Raw genomic sequence first — 16,185 nt, forward strand, 5'->3', positions numbered from 1 at the left:
CCTCTGCCCACCCGCCCCCGTCCCGATTTGGCTCAGAGCCCTCTGTTTAGCTGACCTGGGAATGAAGTCCCTGAAGTCACTTATGGGATGTGGACATTGTGCCTTGCCCCAGCTGTGGGGTTCAGTCCAATTAGCCAGCATTTAAAGGGTGCTTACTAAGCCCTGCTCGGAGAAGAGAAGCATCTAGTTGTCTGCAGCAGGACATGTCCCACGCAGGTGACAAACCCCCAGCTCAGACTGGGGAGGCTCCAGGGCTGGGGTGGTCAGAGCAGGCTTCCTGGAGGAGGTGGGAGTTAATGATAGGACATGGGAGTGGGAAGGGGGTGGATGTCCCCAGGGCTCTAGACGGACACAAAGGTGAAAGATATTGTAAGAATAGTGTCACTTAGGGAAATGTGTCACAAATGCCTGCAGGAGTCTAAGACACCCTTTGCCACTTCCCGCCTTGGCCCTTCTCCTGGGGGGTGTGGGGGGAGAGTCGGACATTGGGCAGCCTTCCTCCATCACTGTTCTCTGTCCTTGCCCTCACAGGACGCCCCTGGAGCAGGACCAGGTGAGTCCGCAGGGCTTGAGCCCTCTCAGCTATTGTCCTTGTCAGCGGTCACCCTGGGCACAGACCTTGGGCCTGGCCATGGTGACTTCTCGGCTGTCCCCAGCCTCCCACCCTGTGTGCTGTCCCGGGGCTCCAGGTCCCTCCCGTCCTCACGGCCACCTTTCCTGGGAGCCGCTTGTATCTGGTGAGGAAGTGCTGGGCGTGGGGACAGGGCCCAGCCAGCAGAGGGTCAGTGTCCTTTCCGCCCAGGGAAAGGCCCTGAGTTGCAACCCGGAGCCCCGAGCAGAGGGGACGTCGGAACATCCCCGCTGTCACTTGACCGTTTTGTCCCCTCGTCCTGCCCACCCCCAGCCACCCCTGCACCGCGTGGCGTCACAGACGGTGGCTGTAAACTTTTAAGTGTTGACAATCGGGAGCGTCCCGCGCTGTGAGGTGGCTGTGCAGCCCGAGCCCTGGGAAACCCAGTCACGAGAAACCCAAACTGGGAGCCGCACTCCTGCCGCCGGGACGCAGCGTAGGCGCGAGGCCCTGGCGGGGCGGCCGGCTCAGAGCCGGGCCCGGTCTGGGAGCGGGCTGCACGGTCTGGGGGGGCTCAGCCGGAACCCCCAACTCCGCCCTGGAGCTGCCCCGGACCACCTGTGTGGCCTTGGCAGGTCCCTGGGGGCGGCTGCCCCCTGGCACCGTCACTGGCCTGGGGGGACGGCTGTCCTGCTGCGGTGGCCGGCTCTCGGGCTCGGACTCGAAAGACGTTTGGAAGAAAACAGAAAGCAAGCTGCGGCCACGATCATGACGCCCTGAATCTCTTCACGGCGCAGATATGTGCCGCGGAGATGTGGGGTCTCCCGGGCAGGATGACGTCACCAAGCCACCCCTCCCACCCTGCCCGCTGCAGGTCCCAAGATGGTGGCTGTGCAGAATTACCATGGCAACCCTGCTCCCCCTGGGAAGCCGGTGCTGACCTTCCAGACGGGCGACGTGCTCGAGCTGCTACGAGGGGACCCCGAGTCTCAGTGGTGGGAGGTGGGTCCTGGCCCTGCCAGGTGGAGACCCCCGTGCCCGCCGCCCCGCCCCGGGGCAGAGGGGACCCCGAGTCTCAGTGGTGGGAGGTGGGTCCTGGCCCTGCCAGGTGGAGGCCCCTGCACCCCCCGCCCCACCCTGGGGCAGAGGGGACCCCGAGTCCCAGTGGTGAGAGGTGGGTCCTGGCCCTGCCAGGTGGAGGCCCCCGTGCCCGCCGCCCCGCCCCGGGGCAGAGGGGACCCCGAGTCTCAGTGGTGGGAGGTGGGTCCTGGCCCTGCCAGGTGGAGGCCCCCGTGCCCGCCGCCCCGCCCCGGGGCAGAGGGGACCCCGAGTCTCAGTGGTGGGAGGTGGGTCCTGGCCCTGCCAGGTGGAGGCCCCCACGCCCCCCACCCCGCCCCGGGGCAGAGGCACAGTGGTTTGTACCCCCAGGCAGGGCCAGCTCGGGGCAAGACCAGCAGGGTTGCAGGGAAGGGGGCTGTTGGCAAGGTTTGTCATGTCTGAGTTCCCCGGGGCGTTTGCTTGTCCCTGGGAGGGAGCGCAGTGTCCCCTCACAGAGAAGGCCCTCCACCTGGTGTCCACGTCTATTTCCTACCTTGGTTCCATCCTGGGAGCACTGGGGAGGCTCCTCCAGGCAGAGGGGGCAGGGAGAGCCGCAACGGAGAGAAGAGGGAGCGGCAGCCAGGAGGTGGGGCTCTAGTCCCGGCTTTAAGCAAGCTGCTTAACCTCCGTGGGCCTCAGTGTTCTGACCTGTGAAGTGGGGACGCCCCACCCCTTCCTTTCCCCAATGGTTATGAGGTCAGCGGAGGTTACCGCCGGGAGGTGATGCTGCCACACACGTCTCAGGAACTACCCTTACCCTGTCCTTGTCCTTAGGAAACAGTGGACACTAAAATTCCCCCTTCCCGTCCCCACTCCCACGGCCGGGCCCGGCCCCGCCCCGCCGGCCCTGACCACCTCTGTCTTCTCTCAGGGCCGGCTGGTGCAAACCAGGAAGTCAGGCTACTTCCCCAGTGCGTCTGTGAAGCCCTGTCCCGTGGATGGAAGGGTGAGCATGTCCCCAGAGACTTCTGTGGCCGGGGCTCCCAGAGCTGTGTCCCCAGTCCGGACATGCTTGCTCAGCGGCCGTTGTGAGCTGGTCCCGGAGCTCAGGCTGCACCCAGAGAGGATGGGAGGGGGCCGAGGGATAGGACACCCTCCTGTGGGAAGGACCCGGCCAGTCGGGGGCTGCATTTCTTCGTGGTGTTACGACGCTGGCCCCAGCAGCCCGCCTGGCCTCTGGCCCCCTCTGCCCGGCACTGTTCAGTCTCACTGCCCACAGGGGAGTGAGGAAGCGTTTAAACACTGAGGACTTGGGACAGGCTTTGCCAGCGGGCCAAGGGAGACCAGACAGCAGAAGAGGAAGATTGTCAGGAACACCGGGTGGCCTAGGGCAGGTGGGGAGGGGATAGACTGTCCGTGAGGCTTTGCCCCGCCTGTGGCCCAGTGAGGTAGCCAGAGCCAGGGTGGGCCACAGCGAGGGGTCTGGACAGTAGCCACCTGCCTATGTGCAGACCAAGACCCCGCCCACCCCCAGCGCCTGCCTGTCTGTAGCAAAGAGCTGTGGGGTACACCCCATGTCCACTGCTGTGGTCTGCAGCCTTTGGCCACACCCCCCCCCCTGGAGAGGAGGTGCAGTTAGGTGGTTGCTGTTCATTCATTCAACCTACTGAACGTTGGTGCGGAGGGGCTGAGTCTCAGTCACTGCCCTCAGGTCCTTGCAGCCAGTGGCTCCAGGGCCCAAGGCTTGGGGCACTGCTGACAAGCCTCCTCCAGCCCCCACGCTGTGGATGGCCGCTGTGGGCATTAACCTCAATGTTCTCTTTTGCCAGCCGCCTATTGGCCGGCTGCCATCCCGGGAGATTGACTACAGTGCTTACCCCTGGTGAGTGGACCTGCGTGGCCCCGGGGCTGCGGGGTGTGGGTTCTCAGCTGTCTCCAGCCCTGCTCATTCCTCAGTGCCCAATCGCCAGGGGTCTGGGAGGCAGGGGGTGGGGCTTCTCCCGCAGGGGCGGGGCTTCTCCCACAGGGGCGGGGCCTCCTCTCCTCCTGGGCTTATTATGCAGATTAGAGCTGTCGCCCAGGGCTACTCATTCCTCAGTGCCCAATCGCCAGGCGTCTGGGAGGCAGGGGGTGGGGCTTCTCCCGCAGGGGCGGGGCCTCCTCTCCTCCTGGGCTCATTATGCAGATTAGAGCTGTCGCCCAGGGCTGGGTGCCCCCATAGGTGGTGTTGGTGTGACGAGCCTCACTCCTCCCGGCGCTCCAGGTTCGCAGGCAACATGGAGAGGCAGCAGACGGACAACCTGCTCAAGTCCCACGCCAGCGGGACCTACCTGGTCAGGGAGCGGCCGGCCGAGGCAGAGCGCTTCGCCATCAGCATCAAGTACGTGCCGGCCTGGGGGGCTAGCAGGGGGACGTGCCCCCAGTGCCCTGCTGACCCTCGGAGCCCTCAGGACTGGGGTTTGTTGGGTCGGGTGGCCATGGAATGTCTAAACCGGACAGTTTTGAGGAGAGAGAGTACCCATTGGTCTCCACTCCCAGCTGGCCCGGGACCAGCGTGAACAATCCCGGCTGCTGTCAGCCCACGGCAGCCCGTGAGCTGGGTTGATGTCTTCAGGTTACGGGGACTGGACGACCTTAGTCGCCCAAACAAGGCAGGGATGCTGTGAGGGGTCAGGGACTTCCCCGCGGCCCCATGGGTGGGCCTCGTAGAGCACAGGACAGGGGGTCACACGGCTGCTGTCCTGCAGCTTCAGCCAGCGGCCTCCAGTCTGGGTGCCTCGTGCCCAGAGCTGCCCCAGCAGGGATCTGCTGTCTTCTCTCCAAGAGACAGAGCTGATAAGTGGTTGGTCAGCATTAGCATAGGACACCCACTGGGCAGGAGTCTCGGGCAACGGGTATGGGCCAGTGAATAGAGGACTCTGGTCTGTCATGACCTGGTCGAGAGCCCCAGACAGAGTGGCCTGTGTCACACTGACCTGGCAGGCCTGGGGTGTCCCATTTAGTTGTGTTCTAAAAGTCTTTTCTATGCATTTGCTTTGGTTTCTGTAGGTACAGATGCAGGTACAGGTATAGGTACAGGTGCAGGTGCAGGTGCAGGTACAGGTACAGGCGTAGATACAGGTATAGCTGTAGGTGTAGGTGCAGGTACAGGTGTAGGTGCAGGTACAGGTAGAGGTACAGGTGCAGGTGCAGGTACAGATGTAGATACAGGTATAGGTGTAGGTGCAGGTACAGGTGCAGGTACAGGCATAGATATAGGTATAGCTGTAGGTGTAGGTACAGGTACAGGCGTAGATACAGGTATAGGTGTAGGTGCAGGTACAGGTGTAGGTGCAGGTACAGGTACAGGTGCAGGTACAGGTACAGATGTAGATACAGGTATAGGTGTAGGTGCAGGTACAGGTGCAGGTACAGGTGCAGGTACAGGCGTAGATATAGGTATAGCTGTAGGTGTAGGTGCAGGTACAGGTACAGGCATAGATACAGGTATAGCTGAGGTGTAGGTGCAGGTACAGGTGCAGGTGCAGGTGCAAGTGTGGGGAGAGATTCTGTTTGTTGAAAGCTTTAGCGTCTGTCACCATAAAGGAACGTTGGCATGCCCTTTTCTTTTCCTGTGGTGTCCCGTGTGGATTTAGTGTTCGCTGGAAGGAGTGGGGTGGTACTTGGGGAGCGGGGGGTGAGAGGAGGCTCGTCAACAAGGTCACTTTTGAATTGAGACCTGAGGACACAGGAGGGTATAGTGAGGGTGGCACCTGGGCAGAGGGGACAGCCAGCACCGGGGCTTGGTGGCTTGTGCTGGACGTGCCGAGGAAAAGCTGGAGGCCGGGCCGGCTGGGGCGGAGGGTGCGGAGTCAGAGGCGGTTAGGAGACAGTGTCAAACCTGGGGTGGCACTGCCCCCCCTCAGGCCTCCCGGGCCAAGGTCCGACCTTTGACTTAGAAGTTGGCCATGAGCCCCCAGGGGATGGGAGACCAGGAGGCAACAGGCGCAGAGGAGAGATGGAGCGGAACCCGGAACCGGGGCAGGAAGGGGCTGGATGGAGGAGTGGGTGGGCGGAGGGGCCTGAGATCTTGTAGGCTGATGAGTTTGGACTTAAAACAGGCAAGGCGGAAGGACAGATAGACGGACAAGGGGTAGGAGACAGGCTCAGACCCGGGTGGGGTCGGAGCCAGCTGAGAGGAAGCGGCCATGCTGTGCAGGAGGCGTGAGCCCAGGGCTGAGGGCGGGATCGCTGCTCCTGTGGACGTGTGTGAGCCTGTTCCCCGAGGGGGCTGGGGGCCGTGCGGCTTGTGCAGTGACCACCGAGCCCGTGTGCTCCGTCCAGGTTCAATGACGAGGTGAAGCACATTAAGGTGGTGGAGAAAGACAGCTGGATCCACATCACGGAAGCGAAGAAATTTGAAAGCCTGTTGGTATGTGATTCCGTAGCTCCCGTCAGCCTGGCCCCCGGTTAGGGGGAAAAGAGGGCCCTGACCTCCCCCTGCGGCTGGACCAAGGAGGGCAGTCAGGGCCTCCCTACAGCTCCTTGAGTCGGGTTGTCCCCCAAAGCCCCCAAAGGGCCAGGTGCATTGACCTAGTGGACAGGGCGGGGAGGGACCAGGCGCCCCGGCCACCTGGCAGCACAGAAGCCCGTTCCTGCTAAGCCAGAGCCAGAAACTGTGGCCCAGTGAGGTTCCGTCCAGAACCTGGCCTGTAGCCACCCTCACACACGGCTTCCAGCGGTACCCCGTCCCTACCTGCCTCTCTCCCACCCACAGTCACACACAGCCCAGCCGGAATGTAGGCAATGGCATAGTCCTTCTTAAGATGATGTTAGGCCCAGCTGGTTAGCTCAGTCGGTTAAGAATGTTGTCCCAAAACAAGGTTCCGGCTTCGATCCCTGGTCAGGACACACATGGGAAGCAACCAGAAAAACCAAAAAACCACTACTGAGTGGAACAAATGCTTCCCTTCCCCTCCCCTCTCTCTCCCTTCCTCTCTCTGTCTCTCTAAAAGACAATAAAATTTAACCCTTTGAGTAGTACGAATGTTCATGTACGTCCTCGTGCCTCCTGACCATCCAGAGTACGACCAATGTATTTTAAAAATGTGTACGGCAGCATTAAAAAAAAGCCAATGTATGTCTTCTTGTTTCCATAAATTGGTTATCAAACACGATTTTAAGTTAATAAAACTGGAACTGGAACTAATTTTATTTTTTGAAAAAAAAAAACTCACTCTTAAGGGTCAGCGAGCATGAAAAAAAACCTCACTGCTCAAAGGGTTCAGCCCTGGCGGGAGAGCTCAGTTGGCTAGAGTGTCGTCCCAGAGCACGGAAGTTGCTGGTTCCATCCCCCGGTCAGGACTTAAAGGAGCAACTTGATGTTCCTGTCTCTTTCTCCCTGCCGCTCTTAAAAAAAAAAAAAAAAACACAAAGATTTAAAAATTATAACCTTTACTTTTTCTCTTACAAGTGGTCCATGTACTGAGACCATCTGACTAGAGACTCGGAGCTCTTAGACTCCACAGTGGCCACAGAGGAGCACAGAGTAGAACAAGGAAGTGTCCACACACCCTCACCCCACCCAATAGAAAATCCAACCCCGCCGTCGTGGGGTGAGTCCCCGGCAGCTTCGAGGGAGGCTCAGACCAAACCCTCGGCCGGGCTGACCCGTGGTCCAGCCTGCCCTTCAGCGCATTGAAAATTCTCCACTCAGACCTCCCTCCTCTCTCCCTGCTGGTCCCCACAGGGCATTCGGTCACCTGGATAAGCTGTTCTTTCTAGAAGCGCTTCCCTGGTGTTGGACACGTTGGGATTTCCCACTTTTCTCCGTTAAAAAGAGTGTTGCAGGGAGCTCCCCTGTCCCTCAGTCTCAGCACTTTGCGGATTTTTCCTTTGGGAACATTTGGGACAGAAAGTGCCCAAAACTCTGGGACAGAAGTTGTCCAAAGTCCGAGATACTAACTGTGCACGCCGGGCCTAGTGCTGGGGGAGGCGGAGAAGGGAGCGAGTTCTTGAGGGTCAAGGAGAGGAGCCCCCTGAGTGAACCTGAGGAGGTGGGCGAAGGAAGCCTGGGCATCCGGGAGGCCTGCCTGGAGGCAGTGGCCACAGCCAGTGAGCATGTGTGTCCTGCAGGAGTTGGTGGAGTACTACCAGTGCCACTCTCTCAAGGAGAGCTTCAAGCAGCTGGACACCACGCTCAAGTACCCCTATAAGTCACGAGAACGTGCGGCGTCCAGGGCCTCCAGCCGGTCCCCAGGTAATGCCCAGGCCCACCGGCATACCTTTGCTCACCCAGAGGTCCATTCTGAGGCCCTCACTGCCCACCTGCCCTTGAGGAAGGCTTTCTGTGGGCCATGCTGACCTAGGCCAGGAGCCCGTTTCTGACCCCCACCCTGGGGAGCGGTGGCCCTGGCCCCTGCCAGCCCATCACAAGCACCCTCCAAGCCGGGGTGCCCTGGTGGCCTCAGGTGATAGGTGGGGAATGCCAGCTCTGAGTTACTGCCCCGAGTCTTGTGCCTTTGCCCAGAGGTCAGCGTGGGGGAGAGCACAGGACAGGTGCCACCTGACCTCAGATGCCCCCGCTGTGCCCAGCACCTCTGTGTGCAGACAGGGCCCTGCAGCCAGGCCAGGGGGCCGCTTGGAGTCGGGCAGGGTGGGCCCATGTATTCGTCATCCAGCCCCGTCTCACTCCTGAGCTACCCTGCTTCCTCCAGCCTACAGGGTCCTGCAGACCAGGGGTCCCACCTGGGCAGAGCAGGCCAGGAGAGCACCGACTGTGGGCTGAGCCAGGGGCTGGGCTCCGGCCCCTGTCAATCCCGGTGCAAGCCCGCCCCCTGGAGGAGGTGGTCCGGTTTGCTCTCAGGGATGCAGGCACCGAGGCGGAGTGAGGGCAGCTCAGAAGTGGCCAAGCGAGCGGCGTCGTGCCCGGGTGGGCCCCCGGCTGTCCCTCTGCCCTCCGCCTGTGGCCGCCCCTCTGCCCTCCGCCTGTGGCCGCGGGCCCTGTGGACGCTCCCCCGCCCCCTCACGCTCTCTCTCGCCTCTTTGCAGCTCCCTGCGCCTCCTACAACTTTTCCTTCCTCAGCCCTCAGGGCCTCAGCTTTGCTTCTCAGGGCTCCTCCGCTCCCTTCTGGTCAGGTACCGCTGCCCTCGGGGCGGGGGGCGGCAGCCTGGCGGGCCTGCGGGGCGGGCAGATCGGGCCTAGCCTGGGGCTGCCCGCTGGCCCACAGCCGCTGCCTGCAGCTGGCTGTTCAGCGTTGTGGGGAGGGGGCGCGGGCTCGGGACAGGAAGGAGGTGGCTCGGCGGGCCGGCGGGGGCTGCTGCTGCCCCCGGAGGTTCCCCTCGGGCTTGGCACTACCATCCCCCACTGCCACCTCCTCTCTGACATGCTCACCCGCATGCCACTCCCCAGCGTACACCATCATCGCCCTCGTTGCCCTCTGAGAGCTTTGCCTGTGGTAGCAGCTCAGAGCCAGGCGGCCGCCCTTGGGGGGGTGGTGGGTTTGGACCCAGGCTGGCCCTCTGGGCGCTGTTGGAGGAGTTGTGGGACTAGGGGCCAGGGGGACGGGGTCTCGGGGGTCTCGGGGGCTTCGCCCGCACGGCCCTCTGCTGCCAGAGCCAGAGCTCTCCCTCCCCAGCGGCTGTGTGTGCTTGCCCCTCTGTCACCGTCATCGTCACCTGTCTGTCAGGACTCCTGGGCTGAGCTGGACCAGCTGGGTTTCCCATTTGGCTTGGGGATCTGGAATTGGGGACATGAGGGAGGTCGGGCGCCATGCTCTGGGGCCCCATCCAGGTGCTCTGTCAGACTGAAGGCTGGGAGCTGGGCAGCGGTCACTCAGCTGCCCACTGGCCGTGTGACACCCATGCACCAGGCACATAGGAAGGTCTCATGGGAGCTGTCACGGCCAGAGCTCTGGCATCTGCTTTTGTCCCCATGAGCATGGTCATTGCCTGCGATGGCCCCCCAGTGGGGTGGTGACCGTGGGCCTCAGTTTGGGCTCCCACGGAGGAGCAAGGGGCCCAGGCTGTCCCTCCGGAGGCTTTGGGTCCCCTCACCCTGGGCACAGGGCCGTGCGCCTGGAGGAGACCCAGCTCAGTCCGAGGGCCCCCCAGCCCTGACTAGGCCCCGCCCCGCGGCGACGTGACACCGGCCCCTCTCCCCAACAGTGTTCACGCCGCGTGTCATCGGCACGGCCGTGGCCAGGTACAACTTTGCGGCCCGGGACATGCGGGAGCTCTCGCTGCGCGAAGGCGACGTGGTGAAGATCTACAGCCGCATCGGCGGCGACCAGGGCTGGTGGCGGGGCGAGACCAACGGCCGGGTGAGTGGCCGGCCCGCGCCGACTCCCGAGGGACGACCTGGAAGTGGTGGCACTTCTACTTCCCAGACGGCGTCGGGCCTGACAGTCTCCCACTGTCTCCGTTTTCCTCCCAAATGGTGTCCCGTGTCTTGAATTCTACAGACATTTAACCTGGTCAGGTGTTCACACACACACACACACACACACACACTTATTTTTTTTCCTGTATGAGAATCCACTGCAGGAAGATCCCTTTCTCTGTGTTCATCCCACATGAGACGTGGAAAGACTATGTCATCTGCGGCTCGATACCCTTGATCAGTTTGGGGAATTTCTTTTATTATTACTTATTTTAGTGAGAGAAGGGGAGACAGACTCCCACATGTGCCCAAGACCGGGGTCCATCCAGCATGCCCACTAGGGGGCGATGCTCTGTTGCTCTGTTGCAACCAGAGCTATTTTAGTGCCTGAGGTGGATGCCGTGGAGCCATCCTCAGTGCTCGGGGCTAACTCGCTCAAGCCAATTGAGCCATGGCTGCAGGAGGGGAAGAGAGAGAGAGAGATAGAAAGAGGAAGAGGGAAGGCCCTGGCCGGTTGGCTCAGTGGTAGAGCGTCGGCCTGGCGTGCAGGAGTCCAGGGTTCGATTCCCGGCCAGGGCACACAGGAGAAGCACCCATCTGCTTCTCCACCCCTCCCCCTCTCCTTCCTCTCTGTCTCTCTCTTCCTCTCCTGCAGCCGAGGCTCCATTGGAGCAAATGATGGCCCGGGCACTGAGGATGGCTCTGTGGCCTCTGCCTCAGGCGCTAGAATGGTTCTGGTTGCAACAGAGTGACGCCCCGGATGGGCAGAGCATCGCCCCCTGGTGGGCATGCCGGGTGGATCCCGGTCGGGCGCATGTAGGAGTCTGTCTGACTGCCTCCCCATTTCCAACTTTAGAAAAATACAAAAAAAAAAAAAAAAAAAAAAAAAAAAAGAAAGAAAAAGGAAGAGGGAGAAGCAGATGGTCGCTTCCCCTGTGTGCCCTGGCCAGGAATTGAACCCGGGACTTCCGCACGCCAGGCCGACGCTCTACCACTGAGCTAACCAGCTAGGGCCCAGTTTGGGGAATTTCTTCAGATGATGTGCCTGCCCCCTATCCGTCTAGGGCCCCAGTCACGTGGTTATCGGGTGTCTTCGCTGTGGCCTGCCCGGTCATCGCCCTGTCCTAGGTGTTTTCCATCGGGTCCCCTTCCATCGGCCCGTCTTCCACGTCTGCAGTCTCCTCCTCTGCTTTGTCGAATCCGCTGCGAAAACCCTGCTAGGTTCTCGATTGCAGCCCCGCTTTTCAATTCCAGGTTTTTATTCTGCGTCCGATTTCAGTGCTCTGCTAGAACGCGCTGCATGTGTTTTCATCGGTTTTCTGAAATGTAGGCGTTAAACGTCATCCGCGTTCCCAATGATCAAGCCCCCGTGTCGGGAGGAGCTGGAGACCGGCGTCTGGCGTCCGCTTTTCTGCTGAGTCCCGTCACCTGACCCTGATTGAACGCTGAGCTTGTGTGGGACACACCGATGCTCTGGATCATGCATTTCCCTCCAGGGGGGGATTGTTTTTTCTTTTTTTTTTCCTTTTTTCTGGGTGACAGAGAGAGAGAGCAGATTCATCTTTAATGGCTCAGGGCTGGTGCGTTGCGGGGTCACCCCTGGTCTTGGGCCGTGGGTGCACCAGGCTCTCAGCCTCCTTTCTGAGGCTGGCGTAGTCTTTTTTTTTTTTTTTTTAATATATTTTTTTTTCTATTTTTCTGAAGCTGAGAACGGGGAGAGACAGTCAGACTCCCGCATGTGTCCTACCGGGATCCACCCGCATGCCCACCAGGGGCGACGCTCTGCCCACCAGGGGGCGATGCTCTGCCCCTCCGGGGCGTCGCTGTGTTGTGACCAGAGCCACTCTAGTGCCTGGGGCAGAGGCCACAGAGCCATCCCCAGCGCCCGGGCCATCTCTGCTCCAATGGAGCCTCGGCTGTGGGAGGGGGAGAGAGAGACAGAGAGGAAGGAGAGGGGGAGGGGTGGAGAAGCAGGTGGGCACTTCTCCTGTGTGCCCTGGCCGGGAATTGAACCCGGGACTTCTGCACGCCAGGCCAACGCTCTACCACTGAGCCAACTGGCCAGGGCCTGGCGTAGTCTTTTGAAGAATTCCTCATCCCCACCAGCCCGTGCTCACCCTCTCCCTCGACACACACGTGCGCACGCTCACACGCAGTCATCCACACACCGTTGCATGACCCAGACAACATCTCTTTCAGGTCGGCTGGTTTCCTTCAACGTACGTAGAGGAGGAGGGTGTCCAGTGACGGCGGGAGCGCGGAAGGACCCGAGGGTTTTCTCGGAAGGGTCGCTCCAGCTCGGACGTCCATCTCCTGTTCCGTGACCCCTACAGAGAGGCAAAAATGCCTGCTGACCTCCCAGACCTCCCACAGCCCGTAGGGACGGGGAAGGGTGTCCAGAGTCCTAAACGCAAACCGCCCCCTCCCCCCACCCCAGTCGGTCTGCCCGCGGTGGCCTGCCGGGTTCGCCTCTTGTACGTGGAGGAAAGCCGGGCCAGCCGGACACTGGGTGACCGCTGAGGCCGGGGCTCATCTCGGCCCCAGTCTTGTCGAGACGGCATTCAGAAGCCTAGGTGTGAGCCGCGAGATGCTGTCCCGGGGAGGGCTGGGGGCAGCAGAAGGGACCTTCCCTCCAGCCTTTCTGCTCAGCCCCTGGACTCTCAGCCCTCCTTCCTGCTGCTCTCAGGGGTGACCGGGCCTCGAGGCAGGAGCCCCCTGCAGCCCCAGCGTGGGGGTGGGGGTGGGGGAGCACGGCGCGGGGCCTGTGCACCCCCCCACGGCCTCTTCCTTTCCCTCTGCTCCGGGGGCACGCAGAGGCCCCAGAGCAAGTCCCCGTCTGGGAGGGAGCCCTGGGAACGAGGACGTTGCCGGCCCTACTCCCTGGTCAATGGTACTGTCTTTGCCCTGAACCCAAGGTGTGTCTGTCCTGCCTGCTGCCAGGAGACATCTGTAAACCCCGATCCGGGTGGGAAGAAGCCAGGTTTCCCTCGCCCTGTCCCTGCTGCTCACGCTCCCCTCCAGGGGGAGACCGTGCGCGGGGTGTGCGGGAGCCCTCGGGGTCTCCTCTGTCCTGCACGGTGGTCCCTGAGCATCCCCCCGGCCTTTGCACAGGATGTCGGTTCTCACCCTTGGCAAGTCCCCCTTCCAGGAGCTCCTGTAGCTCATGAACTGGGCGTGTGCCACCCCTGTAACACCCACTCCTGGCTGCTCCTGGCCTTGACCTCGCGCTGGCTTGGCCGACCCGGTCTTCTTTGCCTGGCTGTTGCATGAGACCTAGTGACACTCTGTCCCCGCCTCCCTTTGGTCAGCGGCATAGCCCTGTGCCGGGAGCAGGGGTCAGGCAGGGGCGGGGTGCTCCTCTGAGGTCAGCCTGCAGCCTCCAGCATCCTGGAGTGGGGAGTGGGCCCCCGGCTGGTGGGCAGCACGGTGAGGAGGGAAGGCGGCCCGCAGGGGCTGGAGGAGTGAGGGCGGACAGGACCGCCTTTGGGGCCAGCGAGCAGGGGCGGGGGAAGAGCCAGCCCCGGAGGGAGCAGACCCGCGTCCCTGGGGTCGGGGTGCACCCAGCACTTTGCACACGAGCCCGGGGTGGGAGGGGAGACCCACCAGCCCCCTTTTTTTGTTTACTGTTTCTGTTCTTTATCGTTTTTTTTGTTTGTTTGTTTGGCTTGTTTGCTCTTTAAAGGAAGAAGTTTGTAATTATTTCATCCAAAGCTCCCGTTATCTTATCTGTGAATACTAAGGAAGAGAGTTTATAATAGCGAGGAAAGGATGTATATTTGAGGTCATTGCGAAGCCAGTCGTCAGAATGTAACAGACACTGAAAAAAATGTCATTTAGAGCCTGGTTTTTGTGAATGTGCTGCCCTGTTTTGTCTGTTTTGAACCGCGGATTGGGTGTGGCTGGTGTCTGCCCCACTGGAGGCAGAGGGGACAGAGGGCTAGGGCCAGGCAGGCGGGCAGGGGTGCTGGTGGTTCTGGCCGGAGACAGGACCCCCTTGGGACAGGGCTTCGGACCTGGGCCCGGAGAGAGCTGTGAACACGGGGTGGGAGGAGCCCCATGCATGTGGGTCAGGGACTGGGGCTGCAGCTGGAGGCGACCCCACGTGGAACACAGACTGTACATTTGCCGTCAGGTTTTTTTTCACACCACAATTTTTACTACAAATAAACCCAAGTTGTTTTCTTCGGGAGTGGCTGCTGACCTTTCCTGGCGGGGTGGGGGTGGGGAGGGCGTGGCCGGATAGATCCCTCCTCCCCAGCGAGGTCTACCGCCAGCGCCCCAGGACATACCTGTGTCAGACGCAGGCCTTGGGCTGGTCCAGCCTCTGGGTCTGGAAGAGACAGCGGTGCTGGGGGCCACCAACCGGGTGCTTCCCTTCCCATGCCCCCCACCCATCGCCCGGTCCGGCACGGCACCACGCTGTCCGGATGCAGTCAAACTCCAGCCCTGCCCTCGTGCGCCCTGTCCCCCTCCCTGGTGCAACACGACCCCCAACCTCGGTTCCACATGAGCGCAGGCTGACTTGGGTGGGGTTAGGGTCTGCCTTCGTGATGGACAACCCAAGACGAGAGACGGTAATTTCTCGTTCACCTAATAGGTCTGGGTAGTGACCCTGGGCTACAGCTGGCCTCATGGTGTCCAGGGCTCAGGTCTTTCTGGCGGTTTTTTTGGTCCCCCTCCCTATGTGTGGCTGCCCACGTTCACCTCCCGATCCAGGATGGGGCGTCTGCTCCAGTCCCTGAACCCGTACACCAGCCAGTGAGAAGGAGAAAGGACGGGGAAGGGGGCACGACCCTGCTCTTCACACACCTGGAAGTTTCACCCAGCGCCTCCCATCGGCTGCAACCTGGCTGCAAAGGACTGTGGGGAACACAGGCTTTATCCTAGTCCGATGACCATAGAAGAAGGAAGAGAAGATGGGGTGGGGTGAGGAGGTCGATGCCAGCCCTTCAAGGGGTCAGCCTGGCGGAGAGGTGGTCAGGCCCCTCGAGCTGCATCTCGGTGATGGGTCAATCGCCTTGACCCACACGAAGGGTGCCTGGGACAGTCGGGTCCCTGAGGCTTTCCTCCGAGCCTGCTTCTGCTTTGGAAACACTCTGCGTGGATGGCCCTCGGTTCACTCACACGCACAAGCTAAATGGTCAGATTTCAGTTCCTGCAGCGGGAAAAAGCCACGCGCACTCGGGGAGGAAGCAGTTTTCTGCTTCTGCAGCCATGACGACATTCTGGTCTGACACATTTTCTTAGAAGACAGACTTGTGGGCATGCTTCTAAAGCGTAGTTTCTTGGCAGCACACTTGCGTGCACACGTGTTATCTCGCTCCCTCGTCAGCGAGTCCGCGTGTTCAGCAGAGGAAGGACCCATGGATGTGCCCCCCACCCCAGGTGGGGTCAGGCAGCCTGGACAGGTGACCGCCTCTTGTTTGCTGGGCCGCAGGCTCTGCCCTCGTCGCCCATTGTGGACGGTCTCAGCTTTGTGTCATGCTGTTCAATAAGAATGTGCTGGACACAGCTGGGATGTCCCGTCACACATAGAGCAGAGTGGGGGGACAGGATTCACCAGACAAGGGTCAGAGAAGTGCTATGACCCTGCTGGAACCAGATTGTATGTGGACAGCCGGCTGCATGTGCCTCTTCCTGGCTCTCTGATCAGTGCTGACCTCCTGGTCGGCAGCTTGAGGTTGGCCCTGGTGGGAGTATATATTTACACCGCAGGAATCGCCGTGCTCCCCACCTGACAGCCAAGGCTAAACATTCGGCAGCACCTCACTGTACAGAGGTTCATTAAGCCATTATAAAAAGGGGCAGTTAATGAGCTATAACAATCTTGGCGCTTAATATGCTTCACAACATAGTCTTAAAATATATAAAATAAAATTGGACAGACCCGTCGGGAGAAAGGGACACACCCGGGCAGTAGAGCCCAGGAAAGCACCCTTCTAGGGCTGCTGCTAGAAGCTTCTCTGTTGCTTGTGGAGAACAGTGTGAGAGGCAGGCTGAGCCCAACCTGCTGGTACCAGTGGGGCTCCACCTCCCTGCTGATCTTAGGGTCCTCTCCTGGGGACAGTTCCTATCCTGGGGCTGTGTCCCCAGTCTCTGGGTCCAGCTCTCCCAGGGTGTCATACTCACATGTGGCCACCAGCTCCCAGGGTGTCATACTCACATGTGGCCACCAGGGGGGATTTTTCTTGCAAAGGCTCAGCCTCCAGAGGTGGGG

General features: G+C 61.0%; 1 protein-coding gene across 1 annotated transcript in view; it reads left to right on the top strand.

Moving 5' to 3' along the window:
• VAV2 (vav guanine nucleotide exchange factor 2) overlaps positions 1-14,155 on the top strand; it is a 111,207-nt gene extending 97,052 nt beyond the window's left edge. Inside the window, exons 21-29 of the mRNA XM_066366757.1 lie at positions 532-553; positions 1,446-1,573; positions 2,541-2,615; positions 3,439-3,491; positions 3,873-3,989; positions 5,933-6,020; positions 7,724-7,847; positions 9,755-9,909; positions 12,168-14,155. Of these exons, the coding sequence (XP_066222854.1) occupies positions 532-553; positions 1,446-1,573; positions 2,541-2,615; positions 3,439-3,491; positions 3,873-3,989; positions 5,933-6,020; positions 7,724-7,847; positions 9,755-9,909; positions 12,168-12,215 (810 nt within the window). The 3' untranslated portion in view covers positions 12,216-14,155. The remainder of the gene's footprint in view (positions 1-531; positions 554-1,445; positions 1,574-2,540; positions 2,616-3,438; positions 3,492-3,872; positions 3,990-5,932; positions 6,021-7,723; positions 7,848-9,754; positions 9,910-12,167) is intronic.
• The last annotated feature ends 2,030 nt before the right edge of the window (positions 14,156-16,185 follow it).

The sequence above is a fragment of the Saccopteryx leptura genome, chromosome 2, assembly GCF_036850995.1.
Source record: "Saccopteryx leptura isolate mSacLep1 chromosome 2, mSacLep1_pri_phased_curated, whole genome shotgun sequence".
In the NCBI taxonomy this organism is placed as follows: domain Eukaryota; kingdom Metazoa; phylum Chordata; class Mammalia; order Chiroptera; family Emballonuridae; genus Saccopteryx; species Saccopteryx leptura.